At 42.9% G+C, this 20,887-nt stretch overlaps 2 protein-coding genes across 6 annotated transcripts in view; one reads left to right on the top strand and one right to left on the bottom strand.

The window, feature by feature from the left end:
• The window catches only part of LOC147128915 (glycylpeptide N-tetradecanoyltransferase 1-like), a 139,326-nt gene that overhangs the window by 51,176 nt on the left and 67,263 nt on the right, over positions 1–20,887 (bottom strand). The gene's annotated exons all lie outside the window — the stretch shown is intronic.
• Positions 1–20,887, top strand: part of LOC147128916 (protocadherin-15-like) — an 89,499-nt gene that overhangs the window by 1,889 nt on the left and 66,723 nt on the right. The window contains exon 2 of one of the 2 annotated variants that reach the window (XM_086016756.1): positions 11,821–11,980. In XM_086016756.1, the coding sequence (XP_085872882.1) occupies positions 11,851–11,980 (130 nt within the window). In that variant the 5' untranslated portion in view covers positions 11,821–11,850. Of the gene's footprint in view, positions 1–11,820; positions 11,981–20,887 lie in introns of those variants that run through there. The other variant, XM_086016755.1, reaches the window with a different exon arrangement.

Raw genomic sequence — 20,887 nt, 5'->3', positions numbered from 1 at the left:
TAAGTCCATAAAATGGAATTTTTTAATTGATTAAGTTTGTATTTTGGATTTATGGGCTGGACAGTGGGACAGATAGCCAATTTGATTGATTAGTGGATGAGTGTAGAATATTCCGGATGCTCACAGTTGTAGGTGGGTTGCTCTTTGTTTGATGGGGCGGATTATCATGATTAATCTGCCGAGTGCGGGACATTTGGAGTCATGCACGGACGTCACATTGCAACTTTATGAGAAGAGAGACAGCGGGTAAAACGCCCTGGCATGTGAGAAGCTGATTGGAGAGCTACAAGGGGGCGGGGCAAAGGAAAAACCTCATCACAGATATAAAAGCCTTGCCAACATCAAGTGGAAAAATCAACAGTTTTGACCTGAAATATGATGACGTACGATTTGAGATTTTGCATTAAAAAGTGTGCGTGTATGTGTGTGTGAGTAGTGGGTCAATCAGACGGAATGCGTTTGTCCAAGCTGGGACACGTCCACCTCTCAGCATGCCAAAGCCTGTTAGTCATGCTGGATGACAGAGGCGGCAGGTTTGCGGGTTTAAATGGCGGCCGCCGCTCAAGCGACCACGCTTTGTCCTCGCCGTGCCGCCGAAGGAAAAGAAAGCAAAAACTTTCCCACTCACCGTGCCACCAAAGCACAAAATGATCTTTTATGAACAATTATGTAAAATATTTGGAAACATCCCGGTATGTTTTTCTTTTAAAAATAACGTGAACGTAATAATGAGAGTGAATTCGGAGTATACACAACTAATAAAGTTGTCATATTACAACTCTTGTCTGGAAAAATGTATTCTTCAAAACGTCATTGTGATCAGGGTTGACTTTTTCCACAGACCGAATGATGCAACTTTTCTTAATGTCACATGACTTACAGTAATCAACATATTACATTTACCGCTCTTGTCAAAATCGTACTTGTTTTCCTTGTCCAAACTTATTTCCGAACTTTACTCTCGTTTTTAAAAACACCCTTTGGGTGTTTATTTTTCCATTATTTAAAAAAAAAATGTTTATTTACTTTTTACATTTTTTATTTTTCATTTAAATTACGAGCATTAGATGACTTAAGGACGTGTGAGTTCTACATGAATAACGCATGACAGAGCAACAGAATAGACTTAATGTTCATCAGGAGCAAAAAGAAATATTTTTATTGAAACTGTCATCATTTGTTTCCCCAATCGCTTTTTTATTATCCGAATTAAAGCGCATGAATTTCAGGAATTTCCCAGTGTACAGCTTAATGTACATATATCTTAATTACCGTATGCAATTAGATAAATCCCAAGGCAACGGGATATTTCTCATCGCAGGAACGCGCTTGGACCTTCTTGAGAATGCAAAGTAACACCGGGCTAATTAGCCGTCCAGCCTTTCCCAAAATGGGAAATATTTCATTTTTATGGTTGAAATAGGATCACTTGGTGGCGTCTGGGGTGCGCTGATTGCATAAAATAACACCATTGCGATGAAGTACGATTGCCGCCGCCTTGCGATGGAGAAATCAATCTTGTCGTTTGACACGTCAATTCTTAATGAGGGGCTGCCATTAAAAGTGGCCGGCGGGATTTGAAAGTGCTGCGGCGGCGAGCCCGCTTTCGCCCGCGGCGGCCGGCGTTGCTCTCTGCGACGTCGACGGCACGCACGTGCTAATTCACTAAACGTTTCCTCGCCTTTTTGAAAGTGATGTTTTGTCGGAGGCTGGACAGTGATTTGCCGGACGTGCTCGTCATGCGCACACCTGCGCGCAACCGCTGGCTTCGCATCGGTCTGGTGACGCTCCGACATGATAAATGTTAAATAAGACTGGATACCATTAGTGACACGCGCTCGGATGGGAAATTCAGGGAGGAGAAAAAAAAAAATAAATTAAAAAAAAAAAAAAAATCAATAATATGTATGTCAGTGGCATTTTGGATCGTTTGTTAGCATCAAGCTAAACTGACTTAGCTAATTCCCTCTGTTTTACGTTTAGTTTGACAGTAAACTTCAACTGGGCGCGGCACCCGCTGGCCTTTGTGGGGTCGTAAGTGGAAACTCGGAATGGCGCAAGAGCAAAACAATGATCACCCATACTGACAAAAATAAGGAGCAGAAGTCACACAGAGGTCAGGACCAAAACAAAAACAAGTAACAGTTGGTCTAGGTTACCCTATTTTTTTTTTTTTTTTCAACTCCACTTTCACTTTCGATGTAGTGTTCATATAAATAATGCTTTCCCACCAATTCCGGCACCGCTACTAAATGTGACTGCTTGTCTGCGGTCCGCAAATAAACACCCCCCGGGCCACTTTATGGGGAATACTGTAAATAGATGACATTGACATGACTATTATTTCCTCGCTTTCTGCTTGTGGGGGAGTAAAGGGGTCGCTTGACAGATTTAAGCTTAAATTCTTCCACAAAGCTTTTAGGCATCAGCAGACTGAATTATTGTTCAGTGAAACTGCATTAAAAGCCTGGCTGCAGTGATGATGTTTGCATTTTCATCTTTAATGTTTATCATTAGGGTAATGCAGGCTCTTCTTTTCCCTCTCAAGTTTTTTTTTTTTTTTTTTATCTGCTCCTCTCGACATTCATCAGAAAGACTGACTGACACTGTGCCTTGCATCCTGCATCGAGTCCATTTATCCATTTCCACACGCTTGTCCAGACTGAAAAAGGAAAACGAATGAGGTGGAGTTGCACCTACGGCAGATTAAACAGGAGCCTTTGACGAGCAAATGTCGTCCATTTGCAGATTGCTGATAATGGACCTTGGACAGCTGCTCTGAAGTTGGGTTTGCACTTTCTTTTTTTTTTTTTTTTTCCAGCCTGGGTGAATTAAGGCTTTTGTTAGACCTTATTATTAAAGTTTCCATTTGCGTCCATGTTCCCACTCTAATAGGAGGTGAGGCCTCCATTTAAACAAACCTAACACACAATTTATGTCTGTCATAGGGAACCAAGACAGACTGGGAAGAACAAAAATAAAAGATAAATGTTTTCAATGCCCTAAACCTGTACGACTCGATCGGAAACAAAAAAAAAAAAAAAAGGCTTTTTCGAAAAGGGTAATTAAAGATAAAACAACAGGGATGACATGGCTGGCTTGACAAAAATGTCTAGAAAAGCCCACTAGAACATCTGAACTTTATTTGGTGTTAATCGGAAGAAGTGGTGGCAGGCGATTCCCATTTAGCTGGAGTTGGAATGTGATTGGTGAATTCATTTCTGAATCAGGTTGTGCAGGCTTTAGGGGAGATGTCAAAACATTTGACATGATTTAGATTGGTCTCATTTTTTAAAATATACGTATATCATAAAGCCTTGACATTTGTACAGTGCTATGTCGACTTTTTATTATCCACCGTTTTACTTTCCTGACAGGATTATTGGAAGTTTCTATTTGAGGGAAGCATTCATTTCTCATGTTAATGACACATTGGTCGACATTGAGGAAATATTGAAAATTGTGAGTCTTCTTTATCTGTCAAAATCGAAATAAATGATAAGCATTAGTTAACGACCTCGTTTTATCGTGATGCTGTCTTGCCTCAGAACGCTTTCTAAATTTTATTTTGTGTTTTTTTTTTTTTTTTGGAGGGGGGGTCAGACTTGACAATCTCCACACCTTTGGGTGCCTGACTGACAGACCATCAACCCTCTCACGAGCTTGATGAGCAAGACTATTCTTTTTATTTTATTTTTTTGCACAGAGTCCATTTAGAAAGCCTTTACCCCCCCCTTCCAAAAAGCGCGGCCCTCCTCGTTAATCAAACACTTTGTGCTACAAGTCGCGCCGTCCTTCTGCTGACGCGTGTCAGACGCCGCGATGCTTTTACCTCGAACATTGTTTGCTCGTTTCCCTTCAAATTGTCAGATCTAAAGACAACGCTGAAGTATTTGGCGCATTGAAACAGCGCAACACAGCAACAGCTTGTTTGTCGGAAATTGATATGCAAAATAGTGACAAGTTTCGGGATGCATTGCTTGAATTTATGAGAGTAAGTTTGTCTGGGGAAAAACAAATCATCCATCCCTTGAACGAGACTTATAATCACAATTTAAAACAGTTATGAGGCATGATTTTATCAGAATACCCCAAGGATCATTAATTAGAGCACACTTTACATTCTGTATTTGTTGTCATGCTGAAACGAGACAGTTTTTGGGGCCGGACGGATTTCATGCAAGCGAGTGACTATATACTGTCGGGCCCCAAAAAAACAAGTACCCAAGACAAGACAACCATGAATAGGGGGTAGCATTGCATACATTAAACTTTGTCCATGTGGGGTACAGACACGTCACCAGACACAAAGGGATACCTCAACTTACGACTGACCCGACTTACAAGATTTGAGATAAGATCCATCGCTTGGACAATTTTTTTTGTTGTGAGTTGTGAGCAAAAACTTGGGTTGCGGGCACTAAATGGCGGCAGCAAATTTCACAACAAGAAAAAGTTTGCCAGAAAGTGAAAAAAAAAAAAATGTCGCAAAGGACTACACATGCTTGCTTCAAGCTCTTTCTTGTCATTCCCGATTAATGTTCAAATATTTTTTTTAAATTACACTGTGTATTTAAAAAAATTAAGAATAAAAACAAAAGACCACTAGCTTAATGGTAACACACAAAGGGAAACGTCATACAAGGGCTAACAAAACTAGCATCAATGCTGCCATAGATAAATCCTTTTCAGCTACATGATGCAGCAACACATATAGACAGACAAGAAACACCCACAGGCATACATCCTTTATCCTCAGAGTAAAACAACAATGCAGCTCTGCTTACCTTTGCCTTACTTTCTACCCACTTAATTTAAATCACTTATTCATGTAATTCCATACAAATGGCCTTCATACTCCAAACTTTGAAGTCTCGAGCCCCTTTTCGAGTGCTTGATGAAGTTTGACATTTTCGGCGCCTGCGTGTTGTTTTCGACAGCCCGTGCGAAAGATTGGATTTACATTCGACAAAAACAACCAAGTTAATTGTTCCTAACAAGATTATGCGCCTGCCGGCCAAAACACAGCCAGGAATCTGCATATCTGGCAACCCAAGCACCGAGGAGAAGCACCGAGGCAAATCAGCCTAACTTATTTCCACGTCTCATGACAATGTTTTCATTCTCTCCCACCGATTTCCATTTGTACATCCACTTTTGACATTTCCGAGCATAATGCAGACATTGGATGCATGAAAACGTTTTCTTCATTCATCCACTCACAAAAAGAAAAACACAAACATGAAAAAATTAAGAAATATATAATGTGCAGATTTGACCTTGCAAAAGCTATGAAGTGGGTCAACAATTTTTGTTGGACCACTTTTTACCCCCCAAAAAGTTTACAAGCGCATTGGAATCCCGGCGGGAGATTAAATGAGCACAGTTTTAATCTATTGTGGTAAAAAAGTTGCGAGAGTGACTGCCCCAGTTTAAATATCCTAAGTAGCTTTCTCTCTGATCAGCGCCTCACTCAAAACATCTCCAGTCCTGGACCCAAATAAGAAAGAATGAGTCAATATACACATCACTGTATACTCTACTATTCAGGATCTCCTCTGTGGAGGCTGATGCATGATATGACTTAAACCAAGGAGCAGTCATAAGCTCTAAAATATGGCTGTGGAAGTTAGAAATGGAAGCTCAAAGGTAATCACAAGCCTACAGTTCAAAACGACCAATGACAGAAGCAAGGAGAATGGAAAAAAAAAAACAAAAAAACCATCAAGAAACCTTAAGAGATCACAGGGGACAGGGAGAAACGGCAGGAAAACAGGCCAAAAATCCAGACGTCAGGGCGTAAGGCAGTGTAAGAGGCCGCCCCCCCAAAATTCCACTTGTTGCTAACCTAACCCTTAATTCTAAAAAAATGCTATTACATAGTGTTATCATCATCATCATGAAAACCTGATGCGCCAGAAAATAAACAACGGCAGATTTAGAATCAGCACAAAAAAACAAAACCTCAAAAAGTTTACTTGCATCCCTGATTAAAAAATTGTTGTGGGAAAAAAAAAACAATAAATCAAACTGAATCTATGAATTAAAACAAAAACAAACAGATGAAAACTGTAATTATTATTAATAGTAGCAGTAGCAAGTAATACGGCTATAGAAACTCCCATGTTCATGATGCTACTTTAAAGGCATACCACTTGGATGCGTCAAGGCACCACTGCATTTTTGTCTGCGTTTTCTCCTCCTCGCTTTCAACCTTCATAACAATTGCTCTAAGATAGTCTTTTTTTTTTCCCCTCTCCCTGTGTTAACATTCTCATAAACATATTCTGAATCTCAGGTTATTTTTCTTTGGAGGGCATCTTTTTCTTTTATTACCACTGAAGTGAAAGGACAAGTAGTAAAGACTTTTACTCCCACACAGCACAGCAAGGATTTCCACTCCAGATAGTAAGAAAGGAAATAAAACGCAAGTTGTTACCGTCTGTGTTTTTTTTTTTTTTTTTTTTTTAACTTCATGAGAGAATGCATCAATGTTTATCTCTGCAGGCAGGAGAAACTGCAATTGTGCGCATGTGTTAGTGAGTGAGAGGGAGACTACACGCCAAGCCGGTGTGTTAGAGGTGTTAAGTCTCGCACCACCCCCCCGGCTGTGCCCGCGTGCGTGCGCGTTTGTGCGTGTGTGAGGGCGATTACGGCGCTGGTGCCAACTTCAAAGTGGCGACTGGTGTGCCCGGTCAGCATGTTTACACAGGGGGATACGCTGTTGTGACACACCACACACACACACACACACACACATGTAGTGCACCTGCTTCTTAGCGCGCACACACACACACACGCGCACACACACACACACTCCCAACACAACTGGCCCCGAGAGCCTTGGTCTTATCAGCGGTCCCAGCAAGTGAGGGAAGGCGTTTAATCAGGGTCAACTGGCAGCTCTCGGCATCAGACCGATTCCACCATCTCTCTTCGGTGTCTTCCTCTCGCTCGATGGCGGGAAGCTTTAGTCGGACCGATATTGCTCGGCGCCGCGCCCGCGCCCTGGAAATGTCGGGGAAATTGGACCGCCGGAGGCTGAGAATAGTTTTACGCTCACATGTTTTATTTACAAACGTTCTCTTCGACTTGTGCGCAACGCAGCGAGTGCGGCATTCAGATTTAGTTCCCGTCCTCGTTTTCTTGAATCGAGTCCTCCTTTGTCACGCTTAAAGAGGACGCGTTCTGCATTTCTTTCCCAATTTGAAGTAAAGGATGCACCCATGGAGCAAAATGCCTCATGTCAAGACGCGGGCTACTTCTAGTCTAAACCAGCGGCGAACGTCTCCGTGCGGGCTTCCTATGTCAGCACTTCCGAATATGTGCACGTTGGCATCCGGGGTGCCGTTGTCTTTCCACCGTGCTAAGTGACCCGAGAAGGAATAGTTGGGTTGCTAATTACTGAATCTACAAAAGTCATCTCGGACTATGAACCCCCGGTGCAGACTATTAATAAGATGACATTTGTACAACATACATGTGGAGGGAAGAGAAGTGGCAACCATTCATTCCATGTTGTACGTATGCGACGTTTTTATTCGTAATAGCATTTAAACTGCTCTATATATTCAAAATAGTCTTCCACTGTATTTTCTCTCCAAAACAACGAGCTTGGGGGAGTTCCAAGTTTTAAATATGTAACGCGAGGGAGCACAAGTCAAAAAGAAAGTGAGTATTCTGAAAGAAATACAGTGGTGCTCTTGAAAGTACAGAAATGTGGATATATTGAGCGTATCAAAGCTCTTCAGTAAGACACAGTAATATTAGTCATTCTTCACAGAGGATGAATAATACATGCCTGTGAGTATTGTTGTATCGGCAGCATGTCTTGCTCTACCCACCGTTGCTTGAAGGGGTGTAACACCCACCTGTAGCATTTAGCATGTCTTTCTTAGCATTAAGCTAAGCTAACTTGGTAAGATGTGGTTTTAAATCCACGTGCCAATGTATTTGTTTCGTTTATTTGGACGGCGAACTTCAACTGGTGTAAAATCTTTCAAAAGCAAGCTCGACACACTCCTAAGTCAGGTCACTTGTATCTCAAGGCGCCATTGTATTTCTATTTCGGGAAAAAACGCGCTCATCTGCACAGGGACAACTTTACCCCCGTAACATGGCGTTAAGGTGATTTACAGTATATGTGTGGTATTGTGCAAGTGGCATCAGCTGGGCTCATTGTAAAACGCAAAAACTTCACATCAGACCAAAAAAATAAAAATAAAAAATGGACTTCAGTGAGATAAAGGCCTTGCTGTTGTTCTGTTTTACGAGATAAGACGACAGATTTGTTCCTCTGCAGGGCGGCAAGAACCCCGGCTCTTCATTTCTTCTCATGTCTCTCTCTCCAGCTCGGAGTTTGCTCCCTCCCCGATTGTAAAAGCGCCACGTCTCAGAGAGAAGGCAAACCCGCAGCCAATTATTTTCACAACGTCATCAATTATTAGAGCGCGATCTCTGCCTTCCAGTTCTGCCTGCTCCCTGATGTCATGAATATTAGACAGAGGTGTCAGTCTTGACGCCTAATTGCTCTTTGCTGCCCGCAAATTTCTTTGTCCGAATCAGAAGAGCGCCCGGTTGTTATTCCTGCTTGTTTTCCGGATGATTTGCTTGACATGTCTGCGTATCAACTAAAACAAATTCCGCCTGCCGCATTGAAATAAAGCATCGCACCTTGGAATGTCATGCAAACCCCATCGAGTTTACCATCGATTCAGTAAGCGATTTGTGGAACGATGAGTAGTGAAGTGCGAGTCGCCCGGCGCATCTGGCCCCCTGGGTGGCGATCGCCGCCCTTCACAATGGTCACGTTTGTAGCCGCGTTCAGGCTGACGCCGTTTTAAGCGCTGTTGGCAGCAGAGAGGTGCGTGCCAGCCTGCGCCGCCTGGGCTAGGGCAGTGTGTCAGCCCCGCATCGTGGGAACGGGAATTAGTTCATCCGCCAATTAGTTCACCAGGAGGATGGCTTAATGTGGTCACAGTTGAGAAAATACAGACTCGCAACTCCAGTGCTGAATTCTAATTGCCGGAGTGAAACGTGATTAGAAGTCGTTACGCCAACCAGAGCAGCGCAAGACTAACTTGGATTGACAATGTTGTTTGTGTCTCATATTCACGTGGCTATCGCAGAGTTTTTTTTTTTCCAATCCCATACTGAGCCATTTTTCAATAAATTTCAAGGGCATGTACAGGTCTCAGCAGGGCTTCAATGCATTAACTCACCATTTGTTTGTTCAGGCGAGGAGGTCGGGAGTTGTGGTTGCTTCCAAATGTCCAAATGATGCTTTCAGATAAAGCTGAACTTGAAAAACCTTATCTAGCCGAGGCCTAATTGCATGCCTAGCTCTTTGTACACACGCGCACACACACATCCGAGTTAACCCGTTAAAGCCTAAAGTGCCTGGCTCGACAGCTCCCCAAAACCGAAGGTCGCCTTTGGAATAACCCTTGAAAACCTGAAGTTTACCCAGAAATTCAACACCTACAAAATAATTAATATAGTAGCCCCTGTAGCAGACAGAAACATCATTCCAAAAGATTTTGAGACCTTAGACATGTGGCTTGCACACAGGCCCGAGTTTATTAATCTTTGTTTTTACAGATTCGATTGAAACAGTAAAGTGTCAGTGTAAGAGAAGCACTATTTTTAATTTTAAAAATAGAGTGGTAATTACCATTCGGGGAGGAGTTTTTTCAGTCCATCTTGGCCCTGAAAATTGACAGCGACACCAGCTCCAAACTCAATCATTGTTCGACCTTTTATGGCTGGGGAAGGCGTATCAGACAAATTGAAAGTGGAGACGATATTAGAGGAGAAGTCAAGCGGCGGGAATGAGATGGTGGGACGTATCGCCGTCCGCGCAATTATACCATCGCGGAAGTAATGAGGGGCGGAAAGATGGCGGCTTATCCGAGCGATCAACCGTGGCGCAGCGGTGGCGGAGCGATTCGTCATGGTTAGCCACGTAGTCACATGGCGATAACAGCAGGCAACGCCTCAGGGAGGGTCCATACTGTGTGCGAAAGTGAATGAATGGATGATGTCATGGGTTGATGTAGCGATTGTGTGAAGTAGCACCCAGGAAATCTTTACCTTTTCCCCATGATGTCACACCACCTTCCGAGTGGCAATAGCTCGGATGACAACGCTAGTAAACAAACGCTTCAATGTCATTTGAGAGTGAGAAAAGTGGAGAAATGATTCGAATTATGATTTCAGCCTTCTTTAGCGTTAGCGTTCTAAGATTGTATGTGTGAAGGAAGATGGCACTTGAAGTGCTAAGAGACGCAACGCCGGATATAATTGACATTTGAACAGTCCAATCGATTCAGAGTAGACTTGGTGAAAATTGAGCGGCTAATTATTTTGTGTTGCTTGGAATAACGGTAGACGTGATCTTGATTGTGGAATGGATAGCATGCTTACTGTTAGCTAGCAGGCTAGCCAGTCTGCTTTGCTGAATTGTTGAAGGACAACCCAACCAAACATTTTACACATACCCGCGTGAAAACGTCTTCTTCCCGACCACGATTAGCTTAGGCTAACTTTACTTTTTTTATGCTGCACTGTGAGTTTATAGAGGGTGTGCCTAATGTAAACATGTAATTATTTCTGTAATGTTAGTTTAAGCAGACTGTGTCTGTCTATTGTACGAGACTTACGAGGATCTGCATATAATTATATGATATTAAATAAACTCTTTTCAACACTTGAAATTGATTAATAACATGACGATGTGGAGAAAGATCAATAGTTATCAATTTGACTAAAAGTCTGACATTGCCCATATTTGGACAATGTTGTACACATTCAGTATTTCTTTTGAATTTATAATACTTAGTTGGGCTCACAAAGGGCCTCGAGTGAGTTCCTGCGAGATTGCAGGAATCGATACGTAATGGATTAAAATCATCGAAAGGCCTTGAATGAAGACAGCACATGAATGAATGAAGCACATTCAGATTTTGACAAAGCATACATGCTCATGGATGACATGCTCATTCCTCTGAGTGGAACAAACACAATTGGAAACGCCGCAAAAGTCTCCTCGACTGACCTGAAATCGCAACTCATTTAAATCTTTCATTCTCGCTTTGGTTTTGAATTATTTATCGACAGTATAATTAAAGATATATTCTTGTAGACAGCAAAACAAATATTTTGCGCTCCGGGCAATTTGACGCCTTGTTGCATAATTTCTTAGCAGAGAAGATGCGTGACGTGCTGCAATATTTATCTTTCACTCAGTATAGTTGCATTTAGTTTTATATGGCGATGTGTCACATTTCGGTTTCATTGTTGGGCATCTGTTTGTGAGAAATGTTATCGCGCGCATTCAAACCCGCAATCACACTTCTGTTCATTGTGCCTTTTGCGGTCGAGCAATAAGAGACTGGTTACATTTGGAGAAGAAGAGTCCCAGGAGGCAGACGCGTGGAAGTCCCACAAATTGCTCAAATTATTCGGTGCCACTTGAAGTGACGTAAGTGCCACGAGTGTCGGCTGTGTTGACATGAAACCGTCATGTTGCCAATTTGTATTCCGGCTGTTGAAACGATTCCAATTACAGCTCAAGTGCTTCGAAAAGGCGAGGACACACAATCGGAAATAGTGAGGAAATTTAATGATGATATAATAATAATAGTTAGAGTGCTATATAAAAAAAAAAAAAAAGACAGGCTATAAGATATAACCTCCATATAATGATAGCCACCTTTTAACTTTACTTTCAGCTACATTACATTCAGCACTTTTATTTTTCGCTTACTGACATTAATAAGTGCAACGGTGTTTACATGTCGCTTTCTCCTCCCCACACAGCTGGGCACTCGGCAGAGGAAGGTGGTGAAGATGGTGGCGATGATCTTAACGGGACTACTGCCACATGCCGGGGTCAAATGGCCTGGGAAAACGGGAATAGGAGTCGTTTATCTGCTACTCTCGCTGATGCTATCAACTTGTCTGGCCCAAGACACTGACGGTAAATATGAAGCTTTTTTGATTTTCTATAGATGACGGCCCTGAAAAGTGCATTCAGCGATTTTTATCTAAATATATTGTACACGTTTGAAGAGAATTGCTGAAAACTCTGAAAGAATGAACACTGGCGCGGCTGTTTTAGAGCGCCTCGTCGGCCGTAAGTACATGGGGAAAAGGTGGAAGAGCGAGGGGAGAAAAGAAGAAAAAAAAAATAAAAATCGGACTTGTTGATAGCCCGGGTGTGGACTGGCGTTGGCGCTGGTGTGGCTGCTTTAGAGCGCCTCGTTGTTGGCTCTCAACAAAACGGTTTTCTGTTGTGTGTCAAATTGAATTTGTTGAAACTAAGGGACCGAGCAAAATGAATGAATTTGGAGCAAATAAATATCCACATAAAAATGTTCCGTGCAGAAAAAAAAAGTCATCGCCGGTGGCGGAGGTAAAGCTCAGCACCGTACCCACGTGGCTTTCGGCTCCATTTGTCAGAACATTAATATTACGTTTATAGTTTGGTGCCCGAGATTTATCTGGCTGGCATTTAGCCCACACGAGTGTACTGATATTCAGCTCAGGCCACGTAGATGAGAGCATCAAGTGTGTGTGTGTGTGTGTGTGTAGGTGGGTTTTTAACAGGTTTTATTTCATTTCTCACCATCCATTAATTTTCAACTCCTCTCACTGCCTACTATACTAGCATGGATCCACCTCAATTTAGTCCCACTTGACAGGGTCTTTGAAATGGCTTTGCAGGACGAATTCGGAGAATAACTTCAATATACTTCAGACCCGAGTGACAGAACTTAACAAGACAGCATTCGGCTGAATTTTTGCGATGATTTGTGACTATAAGTCAGCTCAACTCACTTCACAGCAAGCTGCGTTTTTGGCAGATCGTAAATCAAACACAATCGACAGTGAACAGGCTTCAAGCTGTTTATTACCACTCCCAGTTGAAGTTAACTGACAAACGCAAAATAAAACAACAATAAATACACGTCGTGTAAGACAATGCAACAATGCTCACAAGCATATGTTCTTTATCCTCTGCAAAGAGTGCTATATTTGATTTTAAAAAGAGACATATTTGTTTGTGTTGTTTTTTTGGGAGGCTGCAACAGATTAATGTCATTTCTTCCTAATTTAAAGAAGGTGATTTGAGATAAGAGTGCTTTCAAGTTACGGGCATGGTGAACTAAAGAAACTTATATCTGAAGGCACAACTGTAGTGTATTTGAATTAATTGAGGCTGGCTTGCTTGCGATTGGCAGCTGGCATTTTCCTCAACTCAACCTCAGCTCCATCACCACCAGGGATGTTGCCTTAATGAGCCGCCGTCCCGGGATGTCTCTGACTGTTTGGACCCCGCGTGACGAGCGGGAATATTACACTTTTAATTAGACCCTATCCCTGGCTGAAGAATGATATTTATTCACTTTTTGAGTACTGGTGCATTTTTAATGAACCCAGTGTGAGAAGAATACACAATGAGTCCACTGGCTGTAATTTAGCTCTGAACCAATTGACTCGCGTTTGCTTTCCCTCCCAGGAAATTGTCATAAGCAAAAGACTAAAATGCTATTTATTGCCTTGACTAGCCGGTATCATGCTGGATTCAAAGAGACGAACGACACAACAGGCGCTGCGCCGAGACATAGCAAAGACTCTGCTGCTCTGGTGAATTCTTGCACTAGACTTTCCTCTGATTAGCAATTCATGTGAAGTTTGGGATGTGTAGGCGGCGCCACTGCAGCTGCTCTAATTGAATGTGACTTATCTGCGCATCAGAACAAGACGCAACAGGAGGCTCGACTTAATGCGGGTGTCGTCGGGCTGGTCGAGCGTCTTCCAAAGTATGCTTGCGAGTGCGTTTGGACGAAAACCCGACATGACGTCCAGACATAACATCGCTGCCAGATGGCTAACTAACGCTTTTGTAGCAAGACCGTAATTCGGACAGACCCTTTCGCGTAGTAACTATCATCATCAATTAGCATGAGCAGGACCAATTATACTTAGACAGTATACACACACTGTTCTTTTCACTCAGATGAGATCCAATACTAATGCTGGATTCAAAATTCCAAACCAAAGCACGTTTGCAAAACTAACTAAAACTATAAATTACGGTGAAAATGTGCTTTGTTTTTGTGTTTGTCAATTTCATACATAAGCTTTTGGGGTTTTTAATTGATCAATCTGACCATACAACTAAAGCATCTATTTTTAATCTTAGACACAAAAAATAACCAGTGCTACTGCCCGAAACCAGCTGGGGTAGGCTCCACTTGTTCTTGTTCATCCGACTATTCGTGTGGACGCTATTTGTGAGGGATAGGCCAACCTACAAATTCCTAACAAACTAATTCCTGAAAAAAAAAACAGGTATAAACCTCCAATAAGTGAAAGTAATTGTAAAACGTGCATCTTTGCCTTTCCGCCAACCTCAGATCTCAGTATCGCGCCTACTCGCACAAAACGTTCATCCCCGAGGGCTTGCGAACTAGCTAGCTTAGCATTTCCTACGTCAAAAAAAACATCAGAAACCCGAAACGATTTTGTAGGGCGTTTCAGATACTGATGCTGGTGTTCCAACCAAGGCAGATGGCGCGTGGCAGAGGATGGAGACGCTTCCAACCAAAGGAGACCCGAGAGTTGACTTGCAGCTCAAAGACTCAACACTTGAATTGGGCTTGCAATAAGCATCTGTGCTTTTGGAAAGCGCCATTGTTTACCACACGCATCACTCGCTTGGCTCACTGCTGTCGCCGGCTGTCAATTAGTGCAAGCATGAAGCGTAGGCATGACTTGGATTCGAATCACCTGTGTGCCAGACAGTGCCGCCTTGCGCAAATGCATGTGTGTATGCGTGAGCGTGTGTGTGTGTGTTTGCCAGCAACAGACTTTCTTAAATCCTTGTCCCTGGTTCACCTCAGGGTTTGCCTGGCAAATTGTTCTGGGAGAGAAAAGTTTGCATTTCAATTTTGGAAAAAGAACAACGATAGATTTTCTTCTACGATAGTGCGGTCTAATATACGATTACTTGTTCAAGCTCCCCTTCCCGTTTACTTAATTTTCAAACAAACACCAGCAATAAATTAATCTGTATTACAATAAACAAAATGTGATTTATTACACATAAATGTTTTGGTTTTATAGGTTGATGCCAACAAATCTGTGGCTTTTCTTTTCATGTTTCACCTGTCCCACCCCAACCGAAATTATTTTTTTCCCAATTGTAGCCTTTGCGATTTGAAAATTGCTTTCTGCTACATTGCAATGTCGATTTCAATTCGATTAATTGTTCAATCGTTTTACAATTCTGATCAAGGATCAAAGTGAATCGGGGGGCCGTATTATACACAAGTACAGAATAAAAATAGCTGGTACAGCAGTGCTGTATTATACACGGGTAGGTGTTATTGACGCGATTTCGCTGTAAAAGTAGACCGATGCCGACACAAGAGAGTATCCGGCTTGCTCTGCAGACATCGACTTGGATGCCGCCGTGGTTGTTGACAAGATGAACATTAAGCCAACAACAGGAGTCGGTCGTGTGTCTTGGGCTGTGGGACGAATGGCATCTGATTGGCCGCTGCCGTCAACTGCACTGAGCCCGACGCGGGAGAGAGACGGAGAGCCCGGCTGGCTAATAGATAAGCCCGCCCGGTGACAAAGTGGCGATCCCTCCAGCATCGAGTGTGTACGTGTGTGACTTTGTTCGGCGACTGTGTCTACGTGTTTTGTGTGTTAGTGCGTGTGCGCGCGCACGCACACGCGCTCGGGTCAACAATCCGTCGCCTCCATAGACGCATCAATCTAACACAAGGTCACGCTGTCTCTTGTCAGCCTTTACTCTCCATCTCCCTTCTTCTACTCTTACTGTCTTCCTTTTAATTCCTTCCCTGACGTTTACTTCTCCATTCCCCCCCGCCTATCTGCCTCCATTTCACCTCCCCACCCTGTCCTCCACGGCTGAGTGGATCGAGGGGCAAAAAGGGATGGACGGTTGGATAGCTGAAGAGATGATGGATGGATGGCGTGCGGGCTGACTAGAGGCGAGGGATGTGGTGGAATTGGACCCTCGGGAGTGGTAGAGAAAGGTGTACCTGCTGATGGAGGCTTAAAAAGGACATGACTCGAGAGAACTTTTAAAGGAGAAAAGTAAAATAAAAGATGGGGCGGGGGGGGGGGGGGGCAGTCTGACTCCCCAAATGTTTATCTAGAGTTTTATTTTTCAAAACTGTAACAAAGAAGTATTCATTGTATTTTTCCAACTGGGGAAAGTAAAACACAGATAATCAGTGGACATGGTCTCAGCTCCTCAGTCGGTCAAAGTAAAATAGTCGTTCTTTGCAGAGGTTAAAGAAAATCTGCCAGTGAGTATTGTTTTATCTGTCAACAGTTTTGCATAAAGGGTTATAACACTGCGACGCCAATGCTATTTTTAGGCCGTCTCTGGAAATTCCCATTACGTGTTAGCATTCATCTAGCGTGCTTAACGCGTAATTCGCTTCAATGCAATTCAATACCAAGTGAAACCAAAAAAGAAAAGAAGCAAGTGTAGCCAGCCAGCTTTTTTAATGAACCGTGCTTGTCCAATGAGCTAAGGGGCTTCGCACATCTTGCAGCAGGCCCCAGTGAGATCCTTGAATCTGAATACTTCTTTTTGTCTGAATGCAATCTCACATCCTTTCTGCGTTGTTCAATCCATTCTAATGACATTGATGAAACTGCATACTTTGTGGATGACTCATCCGTTTCTCCCTGTCTTTTTTGATTTACTGTCTTCCAAATTCTCATTCTGTGCTCTGTCTTTGTACCTGGCGCCTTTTTGGCTTGATCGCAATCGTGTGTTACACATTGCACCGGTATATTTTGTCTCACCTTGCTAGTTGACCTGCCCATTCATAAACTACTACAGATGCCTGGCAGAGCAGCTGAGCCAAAATTTAACAGATGGTAACAAGCGGCATTCCACCAAGCCCATCTCAAATGTTTTTTTTCCCCAAAATTGGCACCGTTGATAAAGCAACAAAAACAATCATGAAGAATTCTTCCAAGGTTTGAAATGTTCACCGTTTTCAAGTCCACATGTAGCAATACAACCTTGTCGCAGTGTCATCCTTTGCATTTCAATCGGGCCCACATTGAATTTAGCCCACTGTGACAATCCATCGACTTACACCAGTCAATTATTCTGGTGGAAGCGGTCCAGTTTGGCGGACCAGCTGCCCGTTGTATCCGACCCTGTCATTTGGGGGGGGGGGGGGGGGGGGGGGAATTTGCTCCTGCTATGGCAGATTCCTCACCCATCTGTTTCTTGATCCGAGACATAACTGGACTGCTACATGCTCACGTGAGTTTATTTGGCATGCTGACACCAAATTTTATCCATCCATCAAGTTGAACGTTTTGGCCATAATTCCAAAAAGTATGTTTTGTGCAAACAACACCAAAATAACAGCCAACCTACAGTGAAGCTCGGTGGAAGCAGTTCCATGCTTTGGGGTTGTTTTTCTTTTTTTCTTCTACAGTTACTAAAACAACATGCATTGCAGGAACAAGAATTTGGAAAACATGATTTTAAAAATACTTTGACAGCCATCACAGGGAAAAAGCAATCTGGATTCAAAAGCACTTACACTTGGTGCAGTTTATCCCATTTGAGTGCAGCATAACAGCTAGATGCTGCTTGACCGTGTTTTTTTTCCTGGGCTCTGCTGCTAATTTACCCAAGTTGACAGACCTCAGAGCGCAATGGTTTTGTTTTCTATTATCATTTCTTCAATGTGTTCACCATTCCATTATTTATAGAGCAGTAGCAGAACTTTAAGATCTATTCTACAGCTGACTGACAACCAATATATTGGTCTCATTTTTAAAAAAATATATTGATATCTATTACAAATCCTCTGGAACTTATCATGCATTTTTCTTTTCCTTAGCATTCTGGTTAGCTAAAAATGGCACTTATACCTTCATTTCTTTTATCTTCCAGCCCAATGTGAGTCTATATTAATCCTGTTTTTGTTTCGGGCAGCAGAGCATTTTCTTATTGGAGTGACTCATCCTCAGATCCGACGATCCTGACTTAATATCCTCAAAGATAATCTCGATCAGTCAGATGCTCCGCTGAGTCATCGCCTAGCATGTATATTTGATGGTAACGCGAGTGTGCTTGCGTTGAGTGTCGACTCGTCGGCGTAATGTTTGTGCTGGCGTCTCATGGAGACGTCTACGGAGGGCTGTTTGGTCTTGTCGTCATGGTCACCTTACTGTCTTCTACTTGTCTTTGTCCTCACTGAGCTTTTTGGCAACGCGTTGCCAAGTCGACATGGACTGCATTCGTATAGTAATTGACGATATTGATCGTTTTGACGTTTAAAATAAAAGAGCCATTGGAGGCCTAATGCAACTAAAATGCATCAAGCCTTCCCATTGATTCCCTGTGATGTTCTCGGAATCCAACCCTCCCATATTCCTTCTTTCTTAAATGTGGGCTACACCTACACTTGAAAACGTCGCCTCGTTCCATTCACATGGCTCCCTGCGGAGCGTTTCATCAGCCTGACAGAAACCTGGCATCAGATGGATTTATTCAATTTGCCTCGCACAAAGTCATTTCACTGATTATTTTTCCTTTTTGGGGAGGGGGGAGGGTGTCTGGAGTCTTTCACAAGAAGACAGAATAAGCGTATTCTTACCAGTGGATAAGTGATGGCAAGATGGGCAATGAGGGTGCAAATGCAGCTTAGCAGCAAGGGAATAACAGCTCATTTCATGCTGCCTGAAATCAAATACAGTGGGTATAAAAATTCTACACATTTGTTTCATCATTGAAAAGGGAATTCAATGATTTGAAATAGAAGTGCACACCCTCATAACTGGCAATGTGGCCCCAAGACTCCCTTAAAAGAGCATCAACCAGCTGCAGCTCCGGTTCTGACCAGAACAAAGACATCAGGACATCTTATGCCAGTCCTAAAGGCTTTACACTGGCTCCCAGTCAGCTATGGAATACGTTTTAAAATTCTGCCACTGGTCTATAAATTGCTGAATGCTGTAGGTCCTGATTCCATTAGAGAAATGCTGATGGACTTAGTTATGGCTCTGAGGTCTGCAGACTGGGGTCTATTAGTGGAACTCAGAGTTCAAAGCAAACATGGTGAAGCAGCATTTAGCTGTTATGCTGCACACAAAGGAAATAAGCTGCCGACAGAAGTGAAGTCAGCCTCAGGTGTACGTGCTCTTAAATCCACGTTAAGACTATGATTTTTTTCCCGCCCATACCAATTGCATGATTCATTACAAACATCACGTTCTCCAAAACATTGTACTTGCACTGTATGTTCTTTAAGATACTTTTTACGTGGCTTTTCAATATCTTTAACTCTTTTGTTTGTAAATACTTCTAAAGGTTTGAAGGAGCCATTTTGTGCAAATTCCATGAAAAAGCCCGATCTTTTGGAAATTCTTCCAAATGATCGTAACTGGAAGCAGGTCTCCTGCACGGATGTTAAATTGCATAACTTTTTTTTGCCTGCGGTTTCTAAAGCGTGAAAAAAGGCAGTGCAAGGGCCTGTTCGACGCTACTTTAATTAATAGTGTTCTTGCTTTTAGAATAGTAATAACTCTGCAAAGTTTGAGGATCGTTTGAAAAGACTGCCAATTTTCCCAGTCGTGAAAGTGAAAGCAATTACCTGCAGATCAAACTTTTGACCTGCGCTAACTCAACTTGGAGTCCTTTGAAATGAATAGCTCGGTTGCTTTGCCGTACAGACGATCTCTGAACGTATCAACATCTGAATCCACCTGAAACTTGGCTAATTTGACCCCAGCTATTCTGAAGAATCATTAGGTTTCCTGCTTTAATATAACGACGATCATCATGCCAACTGCAATAAACTCCTGCGAATAACCCCCTTAGTGAGATTTCCACAGCGAGACCAGAAGTTGCGTTAATTCGACTGTCATGCCGAGATAACGGCATATTACTTTGCCGCATGATTTAATTTGCCGCCGATAACAGCGCGTCGCATCTCCGCGGATCTCATCTTCATTGTACCACTCGCGGCTGCTTTCTCCAATATCTCAAATTTTAGCCACGCCGTCTCAAAGACGGACTTCTTCAAATGACGTAGCCCTTTCACGGCATTTCAGCCTTTCCACAAAAGTAACTCATTTCGTCGTGTGATCGCATTGTGTTGGAGCGTCACTTTAGATGACAGCCCTGACTGATGCAGTTTCATTCCATTTCGTGGGGAAGGCTGCGGAAGCAAAGTAGAGTGACAGGAAAAAGCTGGGAGATAGATTAGAAAAGGCAGAAGGAAGACCAATATGTGCGCTGCTGCTGCTGCTGCTGCTGCTGCTACAAAAAAATAAATAAATTAAAAAAATAGAAATTCCCCATGCGGAACAAGTGGATGGTTCGTAAAAGATGAGGGGCAACGTCTCGCACCGACTAAAGAGGCAGTCAAGCAGGAGATGCGCATCTGTCGAGCACACACACTGGCAAAAAAAATGCACTCTCAAAGGCCAGCTGGTCCGCTAACTAGTGGCTATTGTTACATTGCTCTTGCACACTCTGCTTGCCTGCGATGCACAATTACAAAAACTGGAAAGGAGCGAGACGGGAAATTCTCTTCCAGCGTTTGAGCTTCAAGTGTTGGACGAATGAGCAAAGCAAACACGCTTTGCCTATGTCTACAATATTGCCTTTAAAGCTCCAAAGCAAGGCAGCAGGACGATCTACTGTTATTTGTATGCCAGCCAAGGAACCAAGGGGATGCGATTTAGCCGGTTGATTGAACAAATGTAGACTTGGAGTCATCAGGCACTGAAAAGCAGACGACAATGCAGATTCTATTTTTGTTGGCGGAGCACCTGCGCCGTGGCACAAATGCCGGCGTAT

This window comes from Filicampus tigris, chromosome 19, assembly GCF_054856515.1.
Source record: "Filicampus tigris isolate MCC_2025a chromosome 19, RoL_Ftig_1.0, whole genome shotgun sequence".
Taxonomy (NCBI): domain Eukaryota; kingdom Metazoa; phylum Chordata; class Actinopteri; order Syngnathiformes; family Syngnathidae; genus Filicampus; species Filicampus tigris.
This window is presented reverse-complemented; position numbering and strand designations above follow the sequence as displayed.